Source organism: Ochlerotatus camptorhynchus, unplaced genomic scaffold, assembly GCF_037179485.1.
Source record: "Ochlerotatus camptorhynchus isolate MF236.1 unplaced genomic scaffold, CSIRO-AGI_Acam_v1.1 ptg000008l, whole genome shotgun sequence".
Taxonomy (NCBI): Eukaryota; Metazoa; Arthropoda; class Insecta; order Diptera; family Culicidae; genus Ochlerotatus; species Ochlerotatus camptorhynchus.
The window spans coordinates 4,291,242-4,312,137 of NW_027040500.1; the positions used below are offsets into that span (position 1 = coordinate 4,291,242).

The 20,896-nt window shown below is 39.2% G+C and overlaps 2 protein-coding genes across 3 annotated transcripts in view; both read right to left on the reverse strand.

Moving 5' to 3' along the window:
* Window positions 1-20,896, reverse strand: part of LOC135698902 (splicing factor C9orf78) — a 101,386-nt gene that overhangs the window by 75,525 nt on the left and 4,965 nt on the right. The gene's annotated exons all lie outside the window — the stretch shown is intronic.
* The window catches only part of Prm (Paramyosin), a 46,969-nt gene continuing 32,002 nt past the window's right edge, over window positions 5,930-20,896 (reverse strand). The window contains exons 1-5 of one of the 2 annotated variants that reach the window (XM_065218646.1): window positions 18,216-19,063; window positions 7,096-7,615; window positions 6,927-7,022; window positions 6,584-6,865; window positions 5,930-6,510 (exon numbers count right to left, since the gene is read on the reverse strand). In XM_065218646.1, coding sequence (XP_065074718.1) covers window positions 6,301-6,510; window positions 6,584-6,865; window positions 6,927-7,022; window positions 7,096-7,615; window positions 18,216-19,048 — 1,941 coding nt within the window. In that variant the 5' untranslated portion in view covers window positions 19,049-19,063 and the 3' untranslated portion in view covers window positions 5,930-6,300. Of the gene's footprint in view, window positions 6,511-6,583; window positions 6,866-6,926; window positions 7,023-7,095; window positions 7,616-18,215; window positions 19,064-20,896 lie in introns of those variants that run through there. The other variant, XM_065218640.1, reaches the window with a different exon arrangement.

The window sequence follows — 20,896 nt, forward strand, 5'->3', positions numbered from 1 at the left end:
TTTGGTGCTATCGGTCCCAATGACAGCGCACGGCACCAAGATCATTCTTCTAAAGGTTGTCTAAATCGTTCATTTTGTGTGGACCCCAACAGAATTGATAATAAGGTGATCCAAGAGACGTTTCTCAGTGGAACTGACAGCTATAAATCTAGAGTGATCTGGTGTTCATGGTGCTGAATGTAAACATAAACAAAGTAGAAATTCATATGAGAATAAACTGCCAGTTCTACTGTGATCTGTCAAAAGTTCTTGGTAAACAAAAAAGTCAGCTGATCGCAACTGTCTCGTGGACAGCTTTAAGGCCTGTATAGATATCGAAGTGAAGCGAAAACCTCATACAAAATACTAAATTTTTCACCTCCGTGAAAAACGCAATTGGAAAATTTTTCACTTCGCTTTGAACTGTAAACAGATACGATATAGCGAAATGTTATTTTGTGGATCGTATCTTTTTCGCTTACGTTCATTTTTTTTCGCGCATGCAGCGCTACCCTAATAAAAATTGTATGGTTAATTTGCTTAACGACGTGTTCTGGGTATCATCCCAACCATTTGTGGAATAGTTCAATGATTTGGGTTATCGTTCGTTTATGGTTATTTTTTATTAGGGTAGCGAAAAGAGCAGCAGGTAAGCGAAAAGTTGACGTTTCGAGAAAGAGCGTATCTGTCAGATTTTCACTTCACCGGAGGTGTAAACTGACCGATTTCGTTTCACATGAACTGTAAACTGCGAAAAAAGGAAACTGGAAAATGTTCCACAAACATTTTTTCACAACCTTTTCTGCCGGTGGAGGCATAACTGTCCCATGTTATATGGATGCTCCATAGAACATGGGACAGTTATGCTTCCACCGGCAGTTTTTCGCTAGCGAAATTTCATCAATTTTCGTTTCGCTTCGATCTGTATACTAGGCTTTATAGAAGAGTTTTCCATTTCCATGTTTTCCATGCTCGTTAATGGCGGCCTGTTTGTATGAATAAATGTATCCTTCACTGTGATTTTTTGACACTAGCTGATGGATGTTCGGATTTTGACCCCTCCCTTTCCCTCTCCCAGGAACAGAAGAAAATTGAACAACATACGCCCTCCAGTTAGTGTCAAAAAGCACAGTGAAGGATACATTTATTCATACAAACAGGCCTCCATTATCGAGCATGGAAAGCTGGATAGCCGTTACAACGGAACCAAAATCAAATTCTAGGAGTTTGAATTTTTTTTAATTTTACAAAATGCTGGCTTTAAACATGGTAAAGGGCACACAGAATAAATTTCATACATTTAGAACATAGGAAATTGTTCATGATCATGATATATGTCCATACACATTCTGAATGTTAAAAAAAATTGCTTTGAGATCCCAAACCCAAATGTTTTCAAGATTTTGTAACTAAGTAAATAGATATCTCTGATATGGATTATAAGTACAAATTCTTCGAATACAAATAAAAGTCAACGAAATTGTCAATATTCTAAGGCTAAGATAAAATTGAAAAATCCTTCCTAGACAGTCATTTCATAAAAAAATCATGAATATTAAAAACAAACGAAATATTTTTTTTAATAATTATAATATATTTAACCTAATCAAAACTTTCATAAAAATTTCACAAAATAATTATCCTTGGAAAAAAAAAACTCGACAAAATTTTGTTCACAACCAATTTTTAAGATTAAAAAAAGGTTTCGATATCGTAAGCTTGAACAAACTTAGCTAGATTCTGAGACTTACAGCATTTTTTTTAGAGGAAAACCGGATTTCGTAATGATTCTGATATGTAAAGTGGCAGTGAGTAAGGGGTTTAAAGGTTGAACACGAAAAAATCCGGACACATTAAAAACGCTGCCATTAAGACATTTTTTGAGTAATTTTTATTCCAAATTTCACTGAATCAAGTTAAGAGTGTATAGAATAATAGTAGGCATTTGTTATCAGGATAAGATCATTTGATTACAACATGGCTTCACCGGAGCAAGCACGTCGCGATTCGATCCTGCACGCTCGAAACGAAAATCTCGGTCTATCCGCTCCTGGCAGTTTTCGATCTAATTCCTGGGCAGGAATTTTATACCTCGGTTGACCGAAGAGTTCCCCGCAAGAATGTAAAATCAAAAAGAATTCGAAATTCCCCAAAAAGTTCCTTGTCTGAAAAGCAATCTGCAGTTGTGGACTGAAAAGCGAAACTTTCGTCACAAACAAAGTGACAGACGGAGCGGCTCGAAAACTTTGGTGACGCACCTGCTATTGCAATTTTTCAGTGTACCACATGGCAGCACCACTACTATTGGATTGTACCACATGGCAACACTACTACTAGATTGAACAGCATTTTCACCAAATGTACTACACAGAAATTCAAAACAACCCAAAATTAAGTTCTTTTCACTCATCTCCCATGTTCCGTACGATAAGCCAAATTTGGGTAAACCGGCTCAAAGTAGTTTGCATTTAAGCACGGCAAAAAAAATTACCCATCGCTAAGTTATTTTCAATTTTTTCTACCCAAAATTAAGTTCAATTAACTCAAATTTGGGTATATCGCATATTACTCAATTTTGGCTTCTTGTACGGAACTAGACGGTTGAGTCGAATCTTTCGTTCTATTTTTGACAACAATAGCGAGAGGAAATGAAACGGACTGAGGTCAAATAACTCAAATTTGAGTTTAAAAAACCCAAGCGGTGGGTAGTTTTGTTTTTCTGTGTAGAATGTTTTGGTTCTATCTCTTTCACTCTACTCAAAACTGAAATGCATAAAAAAATGACAAAATGATACGCACTCTTTGCACACTCACAGAAATTCAAAACAACCCAAAATTAAGTTCTTTTCACTCATCTCCCATGTTCCGTACGATAAGCCAAATTTGGGTAAACCGGCTCAAAGTAGTTTGCATTTAAGCACGGCAAAAAAAATTACCCATCGCTAAGTTATTTTCAATTTTTTCTACCCAAAATTAAGTTCAATTAACTCAAATTTGGGTATATCGCATATTACTCAATTTTGGCTTCTCGTACGGAACTAGACGGTTGAGTCGAATCTTTCGTTCTATTTTTTACAACAATAGCGAGAGGAAATGAAACGGGCAGAGGTCAAATAACTCAAATTTGAGTTTAAAAAACCCAAGCGTTGGGTAGTTTTGTTTTTCTGTGCTGTCAAAGAATCATTGTACACAAAATCAACTTTGTACAAATCAAAACAAAAAAACTAACCCATCTGGTGGATGATGGCATAAGCTTCCAAGAAAATTCTATTACAGTGACCACATTATTTAAATGGATTTCTTCACCAGTTAGTCGTCTGTCACTTCGTTTGTGCTTTCGTTATTTCTGGGATCATGAGCCAGCAATCCAGACGTTCCCGGACATGTTCAGGATGGTGCTGCAGAAATGTCTGGACGAGGGTCAGTTCCCTGATAGGTGGAAGGTACAAAAGCTTATGCTGTTGCCACAGCCCGGAAAACCACCGGGGGATCTTGCATCGTATCCAGCTTACCATGCTCGATAAAGGTGACCTGTTTGTATGAATAAATGTATCCTTCACTGTGCTTTTTGACACTAACTGGAGGGCGTATGTTGTTCCATTTTCTTCTGTTCCTGGGAGAGGGAAAGGGAGGGGTCAAAATTTCAACCTCCAGATAGTGTTAAAAAGCACAGTGAAGGACACATTTATTCACACAAACAGGCCGCCATTACCGAGCATGGAAAGCTGGATAGGCCAATATGCTTGCTGGATACTGTCGGAAAGCTCTTGGAGAGGATCATCCTGAACAGGCTGACGAAATGCACGGAGAGTGAACACGGATTGTCGGAGAGGAAGTTCGGATTTCGTAAAGGGAGATCGACGGTGGATGCAATTCGGACAGTTATTGTTAGAGCCGAGAAAGCTTCCAAACATAAGCGGAGAGGAAATCGATACTGTGCCGTGATTATGATTGATGTGAAGAATGCATTCAATAGCGCCAGCTGGGAGGCCATCGCCAAGGCGCTCCATAGAATGAGGGTTCCAGACTACCTCTGCAGGATTCTAAGTAATTACTTCCAAAACCGGGTCCTGGTCTACGCGACAGACACGGGCCAGAAATCGCTTAGAATCACGGCGGGAGTTCCACAAGGCTCCATTCTAGGTCCCACGCTGTGGAACGGAATGTATAATGGTGTGCTGACGCTCAAGCTGTCCAAAGGAGTTGATATCGTTGGATTTGCGGACGATGTCGTCTTGACGGTAACCGGTGAGGCGCTGGAAATGCTGGCGGCCGAGGCGATAGATACGATTGGTAACTGGATGCAAAGAGCGAAGCTGCAGATAGCCCACCACAAAACAGAAGTGATGTTGGTCAGTAACTACAAGCAGTGCAGCGGGCAGAAATCACCGTTGGAGAGCACACCATTGTTTCGAAGCGCGTGCTGAAGTATCTGGGAGTGATGATCGACGACCGGCTAAACTTTAACAGCCACATCGAATATGCTGGCGAGAAGGCGGCGAAGGTCATCAACGCAATAGCCAGAATCATGCCGAACAATTCTGATCCAAGCAGCAAGAGGCGTCTTCTGGCTAGTGTGTCCACATCTATACTAAGGTACGGAGGTCCAGCCTGGATTGAAGCCGGATGAAAATGAAGCAGAACCAAAGGAAATTGAGCAGTACGTTCCGGCTCATGGCCATGCGAGTCGTGACTGCGTACAGAACCATTTCGATGGAGGCAGTATGCGTTATCGCCGGTATGATCCCAATCGGCATCACCTTGGTGGAGGACTACGAGTGCTATATGACGAGAGAAACCAGAGGAGTACGAGCAGGAGTGGGATGCAGCAGAGAACGGTAGATGAACACACATGCTAATACCGATTCTTTCGACCTTTCTGTACGGAGTGTGGGAATGTGGAAGAATCACCAGAGCACGTGATCTTCGAATGTCCTAGATTTGATGCTGTGCGGGAGGAGATGCTCGCCCTTAGCACGGAGAATGTCGTCGAAGAAATGTGTCGAGAAGAGGGCACCTTAACGCCGTCAGCAGAGCAGTAACGCAGATCATGTCAGCGCTGCAGCGAAAATGGCGAGAGGACCAGCTAGAAAGTAGTAATGTGCTCATACAAGTGCGAAGTGAAAGCCGAAGCCGAGAGAGCTCTCCGTCAGAGTAGGCTGAATCCAGCACCGGGGTTAACCCAGTAGAACGCGACGCTGGGAGCTAAATGGCTCACCAATAGAAGAGACGATCAGCGAACTAGAAGCGCCAATTAGCTGAGGTAAAGTGAGGTGCGTAATACACGGCCCCCTCCGAAGTAATACGACAAGTGGTTCCGGGGGAAAAGGGCAAGGCGTCCAAGGCAAGGCGTCAAGCGGTGGCATGATGGCCTTTTTGAAGATTTACTCCTTGCCAAAAAAAAAGAAAAAAAAAACACACACACACACACACACACACACACACACACGCGTTTGTTTGGAGGTTGAAATGAAATAAGTGCTTAAAGTTTTAGTTAATTTTATTATTTTTTTTGTAGACTTTTTTATAATATTTAAATTTGTTCATTCATAACTTAAATAATCTTCCATTCTTCTATAGAATCAGTAACATCATGGTTAATTGTTTATCAGCATGTTAGATATTGGTCCTTGACATAGATTATAAGCTGCATGGACAATTTCTCATTCCGATTCTTGGTTCACTATCTTCTTATTTTTCTTTTTCTTGTTTTTTTATTTGTTTAATAATATTTATTTATTACAAAGATTCATATCATACAAAAGTAATATAATATTTTGATCTTCTTTGAATAATTGTTACTGCTTGTGGTTGGTAAATTTGCTAGCATTCATGTATTTATAAAAAAGGCGGTTTCTTGGTGTTCTTTCTCTCTTCCTTTTCCTCTCATCTAGTATGTATTCTTATAACAAAGGTGGTGGCTAGTTTTATGCGGTTTTTTTTAATTAAATTTGTCGTAATTGTAAGAGATTCGCATTCCTTCACGTTCGGCGGTTTTCTGCCTTCTGGGAATCATTGTGTGACATATATGACCTGCTGTTATGGTGGTCTCAACAGGTGACGATATAAAGAGATTACATTTTTTTAGGTTTCATAGATTCGTTGGTGTGGTGAATTATACAGAGAACTAAAAGCACATGGAACTAAAGACGATAATGACATTGTGAAACATAAACCGGTAAACGGACAGAGAACAAAAGACGGAACGGAAATGATTGAAATGAAAGATCATGTGGTGCATTTTGCCATTGTGTCCGGCAGATGTTAGTGCTTCGAATGGCTTCGTGACTTGTCTGAGAGGCGTTCCTCTTCCTCAAGAATTTAAGACGACGACGTCTCGTTGATGGTTCTAGTAGATTCCTGAACCAAATAGACCTGCGATCCGGGCACGGTGGAGGTGGTGACGAAGGTGCGGTGCTTGGCGCGGACCATAGTCAGGTTGCTCTCAGCCACATCGGCACGGTCCTCGGCTGCTTCCAGTTCGCGCTGGAAACGACGAACCTTGGTGACAGACTGCTGAGAGCATTGTTCCTAAGACAGGATAAGAAATCATAATTAGAAGAATTGAGTTGTTTGGGTAGTCTGGAGTCGAGAGTGGGCTTACCTGATCAACTAGCTGACGCTTGTAGGCAGCAATCTTCAGGTTGGCCTTCTCCAGGGCATCCTGCAGGATCTGGAGGTTCTTCTGGTCTTCTTCGATCTGGATGTACACTTCCTTGACGGAGCGTTCCTTCTTACGCAGGATATTGATGGTTTCGGAGTGCTTCCTTCTTTCTGACTCAAGCTCGCATTCAATGTCCCGCAGGCGGGCTTCAAGCTTACCAATGATGCGACGGCTACCAGCGACAGCGTTAATTTCAACCTCCTCAAGACGAACTGAAAGTTGCTGTTAAAAAGTATGGGAAGTAGTGTGAGAAGAGGGTCGATTTAAGGTAGAATTAAAATACCTTGACTTCAACTTCCAAGGACTTCTTGATGGTTTCAATCTTGACAATTCTTTCCTGTTCTTCGTGCAGCAGTTCAACGGTGTGCTTGAGTTCAACCTGGAAAAGTGGATAGTGATTGGTGAAAGTACTTACTATGTGTACTTGGGGTGATGTAGAATATCGCTCATACCTGGACCTTCTGGTAGCGTTCATCACTGACGCGCAGTTCACGGGAAACTTCCTCGTAGTCGGAGGCCAGAACACTAAGCTCCTGTTCGAGCTTAGTTCTGAGAGAAGCGTAGCTGGCATTGCAGACAGTGAGGTCGTTGATGCGCGAAGAAGCCTCCTCGAGCTGAACCTCGACTTGGCGTTTCGAACGGAGAGAAGAGTCGTAGTTGACACGGATCTCCTCCAGCTCACCGGTGAGCGACTGGATGCGGCGCTGGGCAATACCGTACTGGTCAACGGTGGACTGCAGTTGACGCTGGATTTCTTCGTAGTGGGCTTGGATTTCGGTCAGCTGAGCCGACTGCCTCTTGATGGTCTTCTGCAGTTCGATGTTAGTATGGTTGGCAACATCCAAGGACATCTCCAACTCAGTGATCTGGATTTGCAGCTTCTTCTTGATGCGTTGAACCTCGCTCTTCAGCTTAGTCTCGGCCTCAACGACACGAGCATTCAGCTGTTCGATTTCAATGCTGGTCTGCTTGCTATAGAGAAAGAGAAGAGAAAGGAAACAGGCATTAGTCACCGGTTGTACAGGAGGTACATTGTGGGCAAACTAGTGCGTCCGCCGTCATCGCTCGGCTAAATATAACGGAAGCGGCGGCTTGTCGCTCTTAGGTCGAAGTTCGTTTGACCGCGCGTTTGATCGGATGACATTTGATCTGAGCGGATATTGGGAATAGTAGTGCAGCGAATCACCATTGCAATGATGTACACAAGATCAATGAGTCATTATTCGTTTGAGGTTGTTCAAAGTCTAGTGATGAGCGATGCTTTGAGAGTTTGTGTTTGATTCATTCTTGTAGATGGTGATTGAGATGATGTTCGAAATTGTTACGTTCATTAGCACAGACGGTTTCAAATTTCACGTTAACTTTACGATGCTCTTTTTTTTTTCTCAGCCGCGCACTGATGCAGTAGACATGGACAATAAATCGCTCTCAATTACAACAAATGATGCATATTTTCGTAAACATTCCCCGAGTAGACCATTTCATCGTTCTGATAGATTGATGTGCCGTATGCGAGCGAAAAAATAGAAAACACCACACCGTTGCTAGCTTGAGCAAATAAACAGATCAAGGTAGCGCTTCAAGACAGCAAACTAGAAGAAGAAGAAGAAGCAGCATTCGAATGGACGCATGGGAATCTTGTGAGAGCGAAAAAAACAACCTTGGTCCCCTTGAAAGTATCGGGCAGCTCAGCTCTGGTGGCTAGGCTTTTTATAAATTTTCAACCTGCGTTGATGCGGTGCGGGAGAAACAACAACCGAGCACCAACCAGATGTCGCATGTTTTGGGTGTAATGTTTATGGTGTGGGACATGCATCGCCGCTCGCACCGGTTTCGGTGGAATGCACCAGCGGGATTAAAATAGTATTAAAACGCCACTGAACGATGCATCCATTTGCGGTTCGAACAATGTATTAAATAAGTACTATTGAGCCAAAAATTATCGCTTGTATTTAAATTGACTGAGATATTCAGGTATCAGGTCTTCTCAATATTAAAGTAACACTTTGAGTCATCATTGCTACTGAAGTACAATAGACCAACATTGCGAAAATGTAGACACATCAGCTATATAGCTATGGAATTCAAAATAATAAGGCTGATGCCGTTTGTAACGGCCAGCAGGAGCTTGGTCGGACAATTCAGTCCGCTCGATCGAGACTACGACTTTTATAAGAATAAAAATAAACCGATTGGCAAGATGTGATAATTGATTGTTGTAATAATTAATTTGGCTATAGCCAGACCCTAGGCATTGCCTTAGGCCAAACTGTCAACTGATGCATGGTTTTCACCCGTTGATAATTCAAAAGTATCTTACTCACTTACTGAGAACAACATTCTATCTAATATATTTTGTACATTCCCATGTTTGAAATCAATTTTTTTCGTCGTTGTTGCTGTGTAATCTTGGAACCAAACCATATTTTTTGAAAAATATTATAATTGTGCAGTTAGCTAGAAATTTCACTTAAAATTTGGCTCATTTTACGCCAAACAATAACCGTTTTTGCTGTCACACTTTAAAGATTCACAATCGGTAAATTAATTCAACAAATTAGTGGGAGCAATAAGGAAAAGTAAACAAAGTGTAGTTTTATAGAACTGTATAACATTTTTAAGACAACATTTTGTTTTCTTGATCTAAATTCAAGTCAAAGCTCATATTTGAATCATGTCATAATTTTAACTTATTTATTCTCTAAGCCATCATCCTTTTAAATTTCCAAACCAAATAATATAATAGGTAAATGGGTTACAGCTGTATATGTGTGTGACATTTTCCACGAATACACCCTTTATATATATTTTGGCGCAAGTCAGTTAGCTTTTATTTATATAATTTGTATCGATCATTTCAGGCACTTACTATCTTCAGAGAAGCTATTCTGCACGAATGTATGACAAAAGGTCGAAGGAACAAAAGCTCGAAAGGACAAATGGTTGAAGTATGCAGGAAAGGGTTTGGTTGTAGTTCTGAAAACTACCTATGTTACGGTGAATTTGGAGTTAAGGAGTTGTTATATTATTTAATTTTGAGGGTACAGTTTTTAAAAACCGAAAATGGGACATGTAACGAAATTATGGAAGATTTTGAATGTTAATAACTCAGCTGTCCCTGGACCAATTTCAATAATTTTATCACCAATCGATCAGAAATATTTCAACAACATTGCTAGTGACTGTTGATTTTCCACAAGAACTATTGAAAAAGTGGTAAAAGTCAACCATTGTTCAAAATGGTCGATATAACTAACAAACCCACCAATTACGTACATGCATATGCTGCTTCCCCAACACTGTCATCAGAGAGTCGTTACTAGATGAAACAAGTCGAAGTAGTATTCACCATCTATCTTCGGGCTTGTGCGAATAGGGAGGATGCAATTGCCTTTTAAAGTCCATTTTTGACATTTTTAAATCTATTTTGGGGCGTTTCAAAGGAATTTTATTTTTGGGTTGAATGATAATTTATTTTGTTCGTAAGATCCTTCTGTTATTTCAAAGGGATTTACACTTTTGCGATTAAGTGCTATGCCTGCGTATTGAAAAAATATTGCATTTTTGATAACAGTTGGAGTTTTTACGGTGAATCGCTGTGGAAACCTTATTTTTGATTGGTCATCTCGAAACATCAAGAGCACAAATAGCAGCTTCCACCAAACATACACAAATGAAACTGGAACTCCTCGGTTGCTGCGGTGTAGCAAACAGGGAGATCCAATTTCATGAGCGATGTGGCAACAGCGTTTGAGATTTGTGATGTCATACGGCCATTTTTGGACACTTCAAGGAATCACATTTAAGCCATTTTGGGTCATTAGGGACATCTAGGATGTTTTGAGAACGATTATTTTGAAAGTTTGATGTCCGTTTAGGCATTTTCAGCTAGTTTTGATATTTTTTAATTTCAATGAGGTTATTTGGTGGGTTCTCAGACTGTTTTTACGATTTAACCAATTTGGCGTATTTAGGTAATTTTAATGTTTTCCAATGTTTTTCTTTCAATTATGTGATCGTTTAAAAGTATTTTTGTTTCCATAACTATTTATTTTCAATGGCCATTCAAACGTTTTGTTATTTTTTTGGCTTGATTAGGCGACTTCGGCAACTTTTCTATTTGAACTGCGTGTTAGCCAGCTGTCCTATTATTGGCAACTGGAAATCAGCCGTATGTTTCATATGAAGAAAAAACTGGAACAGGTTTTCTCAGTCGTAAAAATGTAATCAGATTGAAGCTGAAAGACTAAGGAATACATTCATTTTCGGCCACCCATATATATAGTATGGCTCTAATGTTGGCCTATTGATCTAAGATTAGGCCCATCGCAAAAAATCTGCTATTTATCAATCTTATCTAGATGAACACGTCGTTGGGACGGTACTAATGGATATTTTTGGTCGCTATTGAAAATTTAGTCGATTGCTGAATTTATGTATGGGCCCAAAATAGGGGCATTTAGGCCGACATTACATCCATTTTCCCTATATAGCGTGAATTATTAGCATACATATTTATAGTTAAGAAGGTGATATTCTATCGACGTCTCAAAACCTTCAAAACTTCAAAAGCACAAAATTTGGAATAATGACTGCTACCTTAAATTTTCTATAATTTGTGGTGTTTGTGACATGTTATAAACAACGCCATTTGAAATTTGCTATCGATCGTATCTTTTCGGAACACTATCAATATTATTTCTAATGTTATTTGGATTAACGTTCGATCTTTGAGGTTAGTTTTTAATTTCTTTGAAATTTGATATGTCACATGATGGGGTTTGGTTTAATACTCTGGCCCAGGCATGGAAAATCATTTGCATTCATTTCGTGCATTCATTTACATTCATTTGCCTCTAACTTTTTTCTTCAACAGCATTCCGCGAAATGATGTATAGAGCATTTGTAGGTTTTGTTATTAACTACAACTTCTGCTCATAACTCAAATCTGTATCTCTTATGCATGACAAACCAGAGCGAACAGAAGCCAGTACTGTTTTTAAGTGAATGTATTTTACATTCACTGAAAAACAGTAACAAGTTCTGCCCGCTCTAGTTCGTGATGCATAAGAGATACAGATTTAAGTTATGAGCAAAAGTTGTAGCTAATAACAAAACCTACAAAAGTTCTATACCTCATTTTGCGGAATGTTGTTGATGAAAAAAGTTAGAGGCAAATGAATGTAAATGAATGTATGAAATGAATGCAAATGATTTTCCATGCCTGCTCTGGCCATTTCCCGGAGAATTTGGAACGTGTCCAGGGGTGGCAAATGTGGTCCTAGGCACTCGAGATAAGTTTCATGGGTCGTTTTTACGGACTCTCATGTCATATGAGGTGTTGCTTGATATGTTAAGATTTAAGTCCAGATTGTTTTTTATCTGTCGGGGGGAATCCGGTATATATCAGGTATAATGAGGATTTTGGTACTCGAAGCGGCTTTTTTTTTCATTTTATCATGTGGTTTTATGTGTTACATGACAAGTTTTGGCTAATGTCATAATCTGGCACCTTCCCTAGGGCATGCTTGGCATGCACAGTTGTACACACCACCTGCTCATTTGTTAATAACTTTTCACTCAGTTGTTGAAATTTGTTTTTCTTTATAGTAATTGATATATTAGGATCATAGTTTACTATAGATATACAAAGAATAGGTAAATCTTAACATTTGAATCAACACCAATGAATTTTTACACTTAAAGTCCGAGATGTGCAGCCAGCATTTCTCACTTCATTTTTACAACGCTAAAACAAATACAGTGTATTGCTAGAATTAAAATCTACTATTCTTTACGTATCTATAACAAGCTTAAACTCTATTCTATCTACTGCTTCAAAAAGAACTATGTTTCGTCAACTATGTGCAAAGTTATTAGCAAATGAGCAGTTCGTGACCAAAACTGTGTATGCCAAGCATGCCGTAGAGGCTCGCTGAAGCAGGCTATTACTGAACTCATGTTTGAAACCAGCAAAAAAATGAAAATCTAAACAACCTGGTAATGTTCCCATTGATTCAGAATAGCTTTCTGAACCAAAACTTTAACTATTATTAAATTAGATCGTCAAAATCTAAAACATGTCTGACTCAACCGAAATTTAGGGGGTATGGCAGCTGTAGAATACCCTTGGTTCCAGGAACTTATTTGATAATTGGGTTCTTTAAGGGTCTTGAGGAAAATGCATATTCGTGCAAGTGGAACCCAAACCCAAAATTACATCAATTTTGGTACACTGCAACTATTTCAAATAAGTACGATTACATTTACAAAAAATCATCTTATCAGCGCCCCTCGGTGTCACTTTGTATGGGAGCGAGCTATCAGTTTGTTAGTTTAGTGTCAAACAGTGAAGTTATAATTTTGCTTTAAATCTTGATTTAAAAATCGAGATGAAAGTGTGTAGGTTCGAAAAAAAATATCGCTGTGCTCAGAAAACAAAGCTCTTTCAGATGATGTATAAAAACGATATATTTTTCAAAATTAAAGAACCCAATTGCCATTGTGGTCCAAAAAGATTAACAAACCCTGGCCCCCATAAACAGATTTTGATGAAACAGGTGTCAATCGATTAGGGATTCACATTAGTTTTTAAACTGCGTTGAATCAAAATTCTGTTTAAACTTTGAAATATTAAAATGGTTTAAAATACTACTATCCTCACTACTAAATTTAAATATTTTTAAAACTATATTGAAAATTATGCCCAACATTCACGCTTTTTAAAACTAAACCAATTATCAAATTTTCGTGCAATCAATCAAAAATCGTCAAAAAATCATTACATAATGAGTTTTATGAATTCATTACGGAAATGTACCGAATACCGGCCTAGTTAATTAATCACAGTTCACTTCCACCTACTGGTGACTAGTTTGTCTCCTTTTCTCTTTCTGTTGTTGTCAAAAACGGAGGAGCAAAACCACACGCTAACTTGAAAGTAACCATTAATGTGTAAAAAAGACATATTTTAAAGAAAAGTGGCTTAAATCATTAAATTAGTAAATATTTTACCCATTAATGAGTATCTGTTACCCATTAATGAGTAACTGTAACATCAGCACATTTTCGGCATACCTTCCCAACTAACATTTTCAGCTTTGTAAGCCAACTTTTCCAGCGTTGTGCTGTAAAGTAGCTGAAAAGGAGCTGCAGATACAGCTACAAGCAAAAGCTAGCAAAATAGTTTTGGAGAGCGTTTACTCAACTTTCTCACAACCATTATTCAATTTGTCAGTCGCACTGAATAACATCAGCCAATAAACGCTAATGTCACTTCTATGCACACACTAATCAACTTTCAACTTGTAGCTGCAAAACAAAGCTAACAAAGGTAATATATTACTCATTTGATGGCTTCTACACAACCAACCACTCTTGCTGAATAACATAAACATCAAAAGTGCTTTTTCAACAACTAAACAACCTGTACTCAGCTTATAAACTGTGTTAGAGCAACTTCGGAAGCATTTTCACAGTCAACTAGGTTTATTTTTAGACGTGTGCAGTTTTACAGCTTTTACTCTGCTCTTTTATAACTAGTCGAGAGCAGAGTGCAGTGTGCACTATTATAAAGCCTCTACTCAGCGATTTTGTTGTAGAAGGGAATGTTGATTTGTTTACAAAAGTTCAAAGTGTTGGCGTAGCACAGTTGGTAGTGTCAAGGTTTGCCAATGAGGTCGTCTCGAGTTCGATTCCAGGTTCCGGTGCAGGGTAAATAATTTGGTGATGATTTGTAACTAATTTCGATTAATTTGATCACAGCAAAATAAACTCAATAAATTCCTTCATAAAAAAGCGTAAACAGTATTTAACCAGGCTTCAAGAGAAAGCTGTGTAGTGATTATTGGATAACCGGGAAAAGGTTGAATAAGCGCCTTTCAAGTTCATACACAACTAAACAGCAGGATAACAGCTGTATAAAAGCGTTAATGGTTATGCAATAAGAGCTTCTCCCGACCGTTCCAACAGCCATAAGTAGCTGACTAAGTTCGCCAGATTTGCTTGTATAGAGGTTGAGTAAAGGTTTCCTCATATCGTATAACGTTTGAATGCAGCTTGAGGCTGTATAAATGAAATGAGTAAAGCGTTTACATTGTGAAAATTGTTAGTTGGGTTTGGCACAATCCCGTAGGCATTAGATTGTTGTAAATAAAATGGGAGCACTGCTGAACGACTGTCATTGACGTTGTTCAGATCATAACGTGCTGTTTGACTGTATGTTCAGGAACATCTTCTAATTGAGTATACCAGAGGAACTCAGACCAGCAGTTCACTTATAGATCTAAATACGAAATGTAGGTTCTATAGTGGACTCTAGAGGAAGAGCCAGTTAATCAGACCTCATTAGTACCTTCAATTCAAATAATTCTGCAAATCACACAAAACAAACTAAAGAAGTCTATTCATCACCCTCTATAGTCGGTCTCTAACAATGCTCCCCACTGGTTCCAACTCTTTCCAGCCGAAAGGCTAGATTTCTGGTCTGGCTTTGAGGGCATTATAAAACACTAAAACACAGGATTTTAGGATAGTGCCGAGATGAGTGAAAAGAACTTACTTTTGGGTACTTTTTTCTAACCGTGCAAACTACTTCGCTCTTTGGAAATCATTTTGGAGACTGGAGAGGGTCCATTATAAAAGAGGAGAGGACTGGCTGGTTTTGAGCCAAACAAACCAAAAGCCAGGGGCCGCATTGCGAATCTCGAAACGAAAAACTTTTTCATACAATCATTCGTACAAAAAGTGTTTCGTTTCGAGATGCGCAATGTGGTCCAGAATCAATTTAGAAGCACCTATCTTGATTGCATTGGCAGCGTTGCTAGAAAGCACCCAAGCATAGGTTGCAAAGGCAGTTTGTTTTGAATCCGCTCATCTCTTATACTAGACCCTCTATATTGGAGTCTAATATCATTAATTTGTTAAGTTTCCAGTATTTTTATTTTATTGATCATTTATAAGAATAATTTCAACCGCAGCTGTCCAAAACACCAGACTTCAATTGAGTTCTTCACTAGCACTAATGGAAATTTTGTGTAAACTATCAGACAGGTTTGGGTCGAAGGGTTTCATTCCCGCAGGTAGAGGTCATGATTAGGGGCTGTCCATAAACCACGTATACAGTTAAGGGGGGGGGGTTAGCAATTATCCACGGCCTATACAAAATTGAAATTTTTGTATGGACAATTGTCTACGCAGGGGGAGGGGTCAATAAAAAAACTGTCTATGTAGTTAATGAACAGCCCCTTATATCAACAAAATTTAAAAAAAAAATCGGGGTATTAATTTTCTCGTTAGTTTTCAGATTTCCCAAACTTTGTGGAAATTTTCGTGGAAGGCATTTTTCAGATTTTATTTTTTATGGATTGCTGATATTATTTCCGTAACTTTTTACTACCCAACGTTCTTTCTAAGATGCTTGGTTCATGACGAATTATGAATGTTCAAAGTATGTTATTTCCAGGACAATCCGGAAACTTCAACTAAAATTTTCCGAGAAATTAACCAACCCGATTTTTTTTTTTCGTTCTTATAACCATGAACCGCACAGGTAAGGCCAAATTTATAAAATTCTGAACCCTTCGGCCCATTTTGACCGATAATAAAAATATCCCCTAATGCAACGTGTAATTCCATAGAATTTTGGCAGTTCTTACAGTAATACATATGCAGCTGGAGAAGACTATGAACCATTAGCAACAATAGTTTAAATTTGCTATAGCGCACATGGCGAATGAGAACTACCCAAATTTGAGTTTAGTCAACTCATAAATCACATAAAGTCAAGGAACTTATGGTTTGCCAGGTTTTTCCAGGAAAAACTTCCCGAATATGAGAAAAGTAAAGGTTAGATTCTCTTAGTCCTACTCTTACACTGAGATAAATTTTCGTCAATTTTCCTCTTTTTCCGACAGATTTTTGAGATTTTCCACTGGAAACCGTGAGGCAAATGTACTCATCGCTGAGTTCCTGCACTTTTGGCGATTATGAGAGAACTAAACTCAAATTTGGCTCGTTCTCATTCGCCGTGCACTTTGTTTTTGCAGTGGTTCAGTCGATGGACGGGCATTTTTCTAAAGATCCGCAATAATGTTTCAAAATTTCGTACGCTCGCTCAGCTTATTTTTCAACCTCCATAACTGTTTCAAGATGCGCGCTGTGGTGTCCTGCCTCACTGTTTTCGCTGTTATTGTGTGTTATGAAATACGAAAGTGCAATTATTACTGTTGTAGATCTTCTTGTGGGCAGTACCTCAGTGTTATTTTCACTTCACCGGGTGCATTTCAAACTGTCAAAACATAGATTGATAAGATGGTTAACCTGTCCGTCTTAAATTTCTAGGACATACAATTAAAATAAGTATCTGTGGTAGACAGAGCTGAGTATGAAATAATAATAATACATTAATTGTAAATAAACAAGTGTGTAATAACTTAGCAGTGAAGAATGCTTATTTATAAAAAAAAACCATACCCGCTCCTAAGTTATTAATAGAAATGTTTATATACAATTAATACATCACTATTATTTCATACTCAACTTTGACTACCACACCCTACTTATTTTACCCAAACCCATTTGCTTTACAAAACTAGTGATGCGTTAGTATCACATTGATAATTATGAATGTGAATTTGTTAATCATGGAAGCAGTTAATGATCGACAACTATACAAAAACACCTTGAGACAACATCACTATTCTTATTTGGGTCTGCATGCCTGTATTAATTCCATGAATAATGTTAAATTAGTTGATACCAATTTGCTTTTTTTTTAAGACGCACTCATGTTTGCCACGCATGATCGTATTAAGTAAGAAGAACATTGTAACCACAATGAAAACATAGAAGAATGCACCGCTCTCCTTCAGTCAGAGGATCTTGGCGTAATTAGATTTTGATGTGGGAATATAATCTCGCCCAATTGTGTGTGACCTCATTTGAGAATGAAAATATTTTGAACATGACGAATAATACAAAACCATCACTTGGGTAGCGACTTTGGCGGGTTTAATTACCTCTGGTGGCAATTTCAATGCCACTTGGGGAGGCGGTTGAGCGTGGTGGCACCCATGCTTAGCGGGTTTATCAGACTTTCCACGACGAGATGTTGCGGCAGGAGTTGAGAGGAAGTAGATTACGACGAATCTAAGGCTAGATCGGTAGTGAGTATAAACGGACAAGCGCACAATCGGGTTGCGCACAGACCTTTCCCGTGGGCACAAAAATAGAATTATTTTTCCTCAAAATCGGTGTAGTTTTTTTTTTGTGGTATTCATTTTCACTTCAATATTCCTCTTTGACGTAACGGATCGCACTCACAGTCGAGGACAAGTTCACAAATCGGAAGAAATGGTGATGAGCACGCCGTGAGAGAGACAGGAAGAAAGATTAGTGGTGACAGTGGAACCAAGCAAATTGTCCATTGCCTTATTTAGCATCGATTGCTTCCGTTACAAGGGTGTGGGGGCACTACAATCATTTATAACACTCAACGTCCTTATGCACTAATTGTTCTTACAGTAGTAGGATAGGCTTTGTTAGAGAGAGATAGATAGCATCACTTATTCACCTGGTGTCGTGCAGGAATTCGGTGGTCTTAACGGCGAAGTTCTTGATTTCACGTCGAACATTGTCAACCTGATTGTGAACAGCCTTGTATCGATGGGAGGCTTCTTCAGCAGCTTCGTTCAATTTGACGGCGGTGGATGACTTGACGATGTAGCGAACTTCGCTGGTGGCGCGATTGCTGGATTGACGAGTGACCGAAGAGCTACGGCACACCTTGCTCATGGAACGTTCCTCGGAGGCCCGGGACTTGCTACTCTCGGCCAGCAAAATTTTGGAGATTTGATTGGCTGACTTGCCACGGATGGATTTCTGGAGCTCCTGGGACATCTCGTCTCCCTTTAGATCGTCAAAGTACTGCATCCGTCTACACAGGGCCATTGTTATACGGGAATCCTTTTTCTGCTGCTCGGCGGAACGTTCAATGAGTTTCCTCTGGTAGCGGTCAATAACACTATCCGGCGTAACGTGCTTCTTTAGTCTAGCTGCGTTGGCAGTCGCGGTCACACTGAGCACTGAGCGTTTTATATCGGAACGATAATCGGGTAGATAGCTCACCGCCTTATCTACCGCTTCGTCTGACAGGGCCGCAACCTCGTCGGATGAGTAGGGCCGAAAAACGAAGTCGTTCCTATGAAATCGGCTCAGTCCTCGTTCCTCGGTGTACGGGAGATAAGGTATCCTCTCCGGTGTCCTGCCGCGACGCTTTGCATCTAGGTAATCGATCATCGGTTGGTAGTAGTGCATTGCATGGCCATAGTTTGCGTCCCAAATTTGGGTGGGGATGAGCCTCTCGCGACGTTCGGTTCGGTTGCTCAGAATTTGCAGCGGTGCCATTGAAAATTATTTTTAAATGTCTTCCCCTCTTTACACTTATACGAGTGGAGGTTTAAATCACCGAAATTCGCTATCTCTCTCTTGCCTATTTTCTATGTTTCAAGTGCTAGTGGCAAAATGAGTGCCGTTTTCTCTCCCTGGTCTTGGTTTTTCGCTAGATCAATGTTTTGGCTCGGTCTGTGGGAATTGGAAGTCTAATTAGTTCCCTTGTCCGATTCAAGAATGACACATTTAATCATGGATTAATCGTATCAAACGATGAAATGTGGATGAAATTAGAGATCTTTCCACAGTCATAACAAGAAGCTGAATCATAGATAGGATAGGAGTGCTGTAGAAATCGAGTACGGTGCGTGTTACATCGCATACGCGCGAGATGATTTCGTAAATAATACAAAGTGTCAACTGGGTGTCAATCTGTACGACGCGGTATCTCAAACAGTTCACGGTCACCACCAGCAGGAGTGGTTTTGAACTTGTGCGAATTTAAATAAAATGTGAGTAATTTTTTGCTTTGAGATCATCTCGGCAAAACTGTGATGATCTAAAAAAAAAGAATCCTGGTTGAAATGTAGCGCTCTAGTGCTCTCCGTAGTAGGTCGATTCCATTAAACATCTAGCGATGCAATAATAAGCGTGATGTGATTGGATAGGTTGTATGAGTTGCTCACAATTTTAAATGGCTCTAATGTTGGCCTATGGATCTAGAGATTGGACCAATCGATAAAAATCTCCAGTTTTTTATTTTTTCTTTGATGAATGCGTCCTTTATTTATTCTAGATTACCTATTTAATTTAATCAGACTATAGTTATTAATTATTAATTAATTAAAAATGTCCCCAATGCCAGTCTAAGTGACCCTTGTATTAGCCTCAAGCATAAACTCACACACATTTTATCCGTTGGTGACGTTGCGGCAAAGTGATAGTCAAATATATTGTCTAACTGTCAGATTTGCAGCAACTGACCACCAACAGATACAATATGTGTGGGCCTGTAGAACCGTTTCCCCTAAGTGTCCTGTTAATAATTTTTCCTTTTTAAATTATGCATATTGTGTTAGTGTTCCATCCAATGATGCAAACATAACAGTAAAAACAATGAATAACGCCAAAATAGGGGTAATGTGTTCATTTGTTTCGAACCATAAGAAATCCAAGGAGCCTCACTATGTCTCACTTTTTCAAAATGTCCCTCCTTCTTCCCCTATATAGGGGAAATGGCTGTAATGTTGGCCTATGGATCTAAGATTGGGCCCATTGCTAAAAATCGGCTATTTATCAATTTTATCTAGATGAACGCTTCATTGGGACGATACTAATTGATATTTTGGTCGGTATTGAAAATGTAGTCGATTGCTGAATTTATGTATGGGCCCAAATTAGGGGCATTTAGGCCGACATTACATCCATTTCCCCTAGCAATTCGTTTTTGAACCCGAAAACTCATCCGTGATTTTTGCGCATTTGAATTATGCAAGGCAAAAGCCATAGACCAATAAACTCACGCATGAGATTTGAGTTTTTGAGTTTTTTTTTCCGAATAGGGGTACCGTAATCCGGGGGTAAATTGACCATTAATCATGTTAATATACACATAAATTTCGGCTATCATAAAAAAAAAACAAAATTATTTAAAAAAAAACTTTCCAACGACCACACTTACAGAATCTTTTAATGCGGGGAACATAACAAAGCCTGCATGCTTTTTAAGCAAATCAGTAATAGAAACTTAAATTTCCCGGTTGATCGGGAAACCTTAAGGTAGAAACTAGGTCTTGCGAAGACGTAATGATTTTCGAACCTCGAGCTAGTTTTTACTGTTACTTTAAGAAGGAAACAGATAAA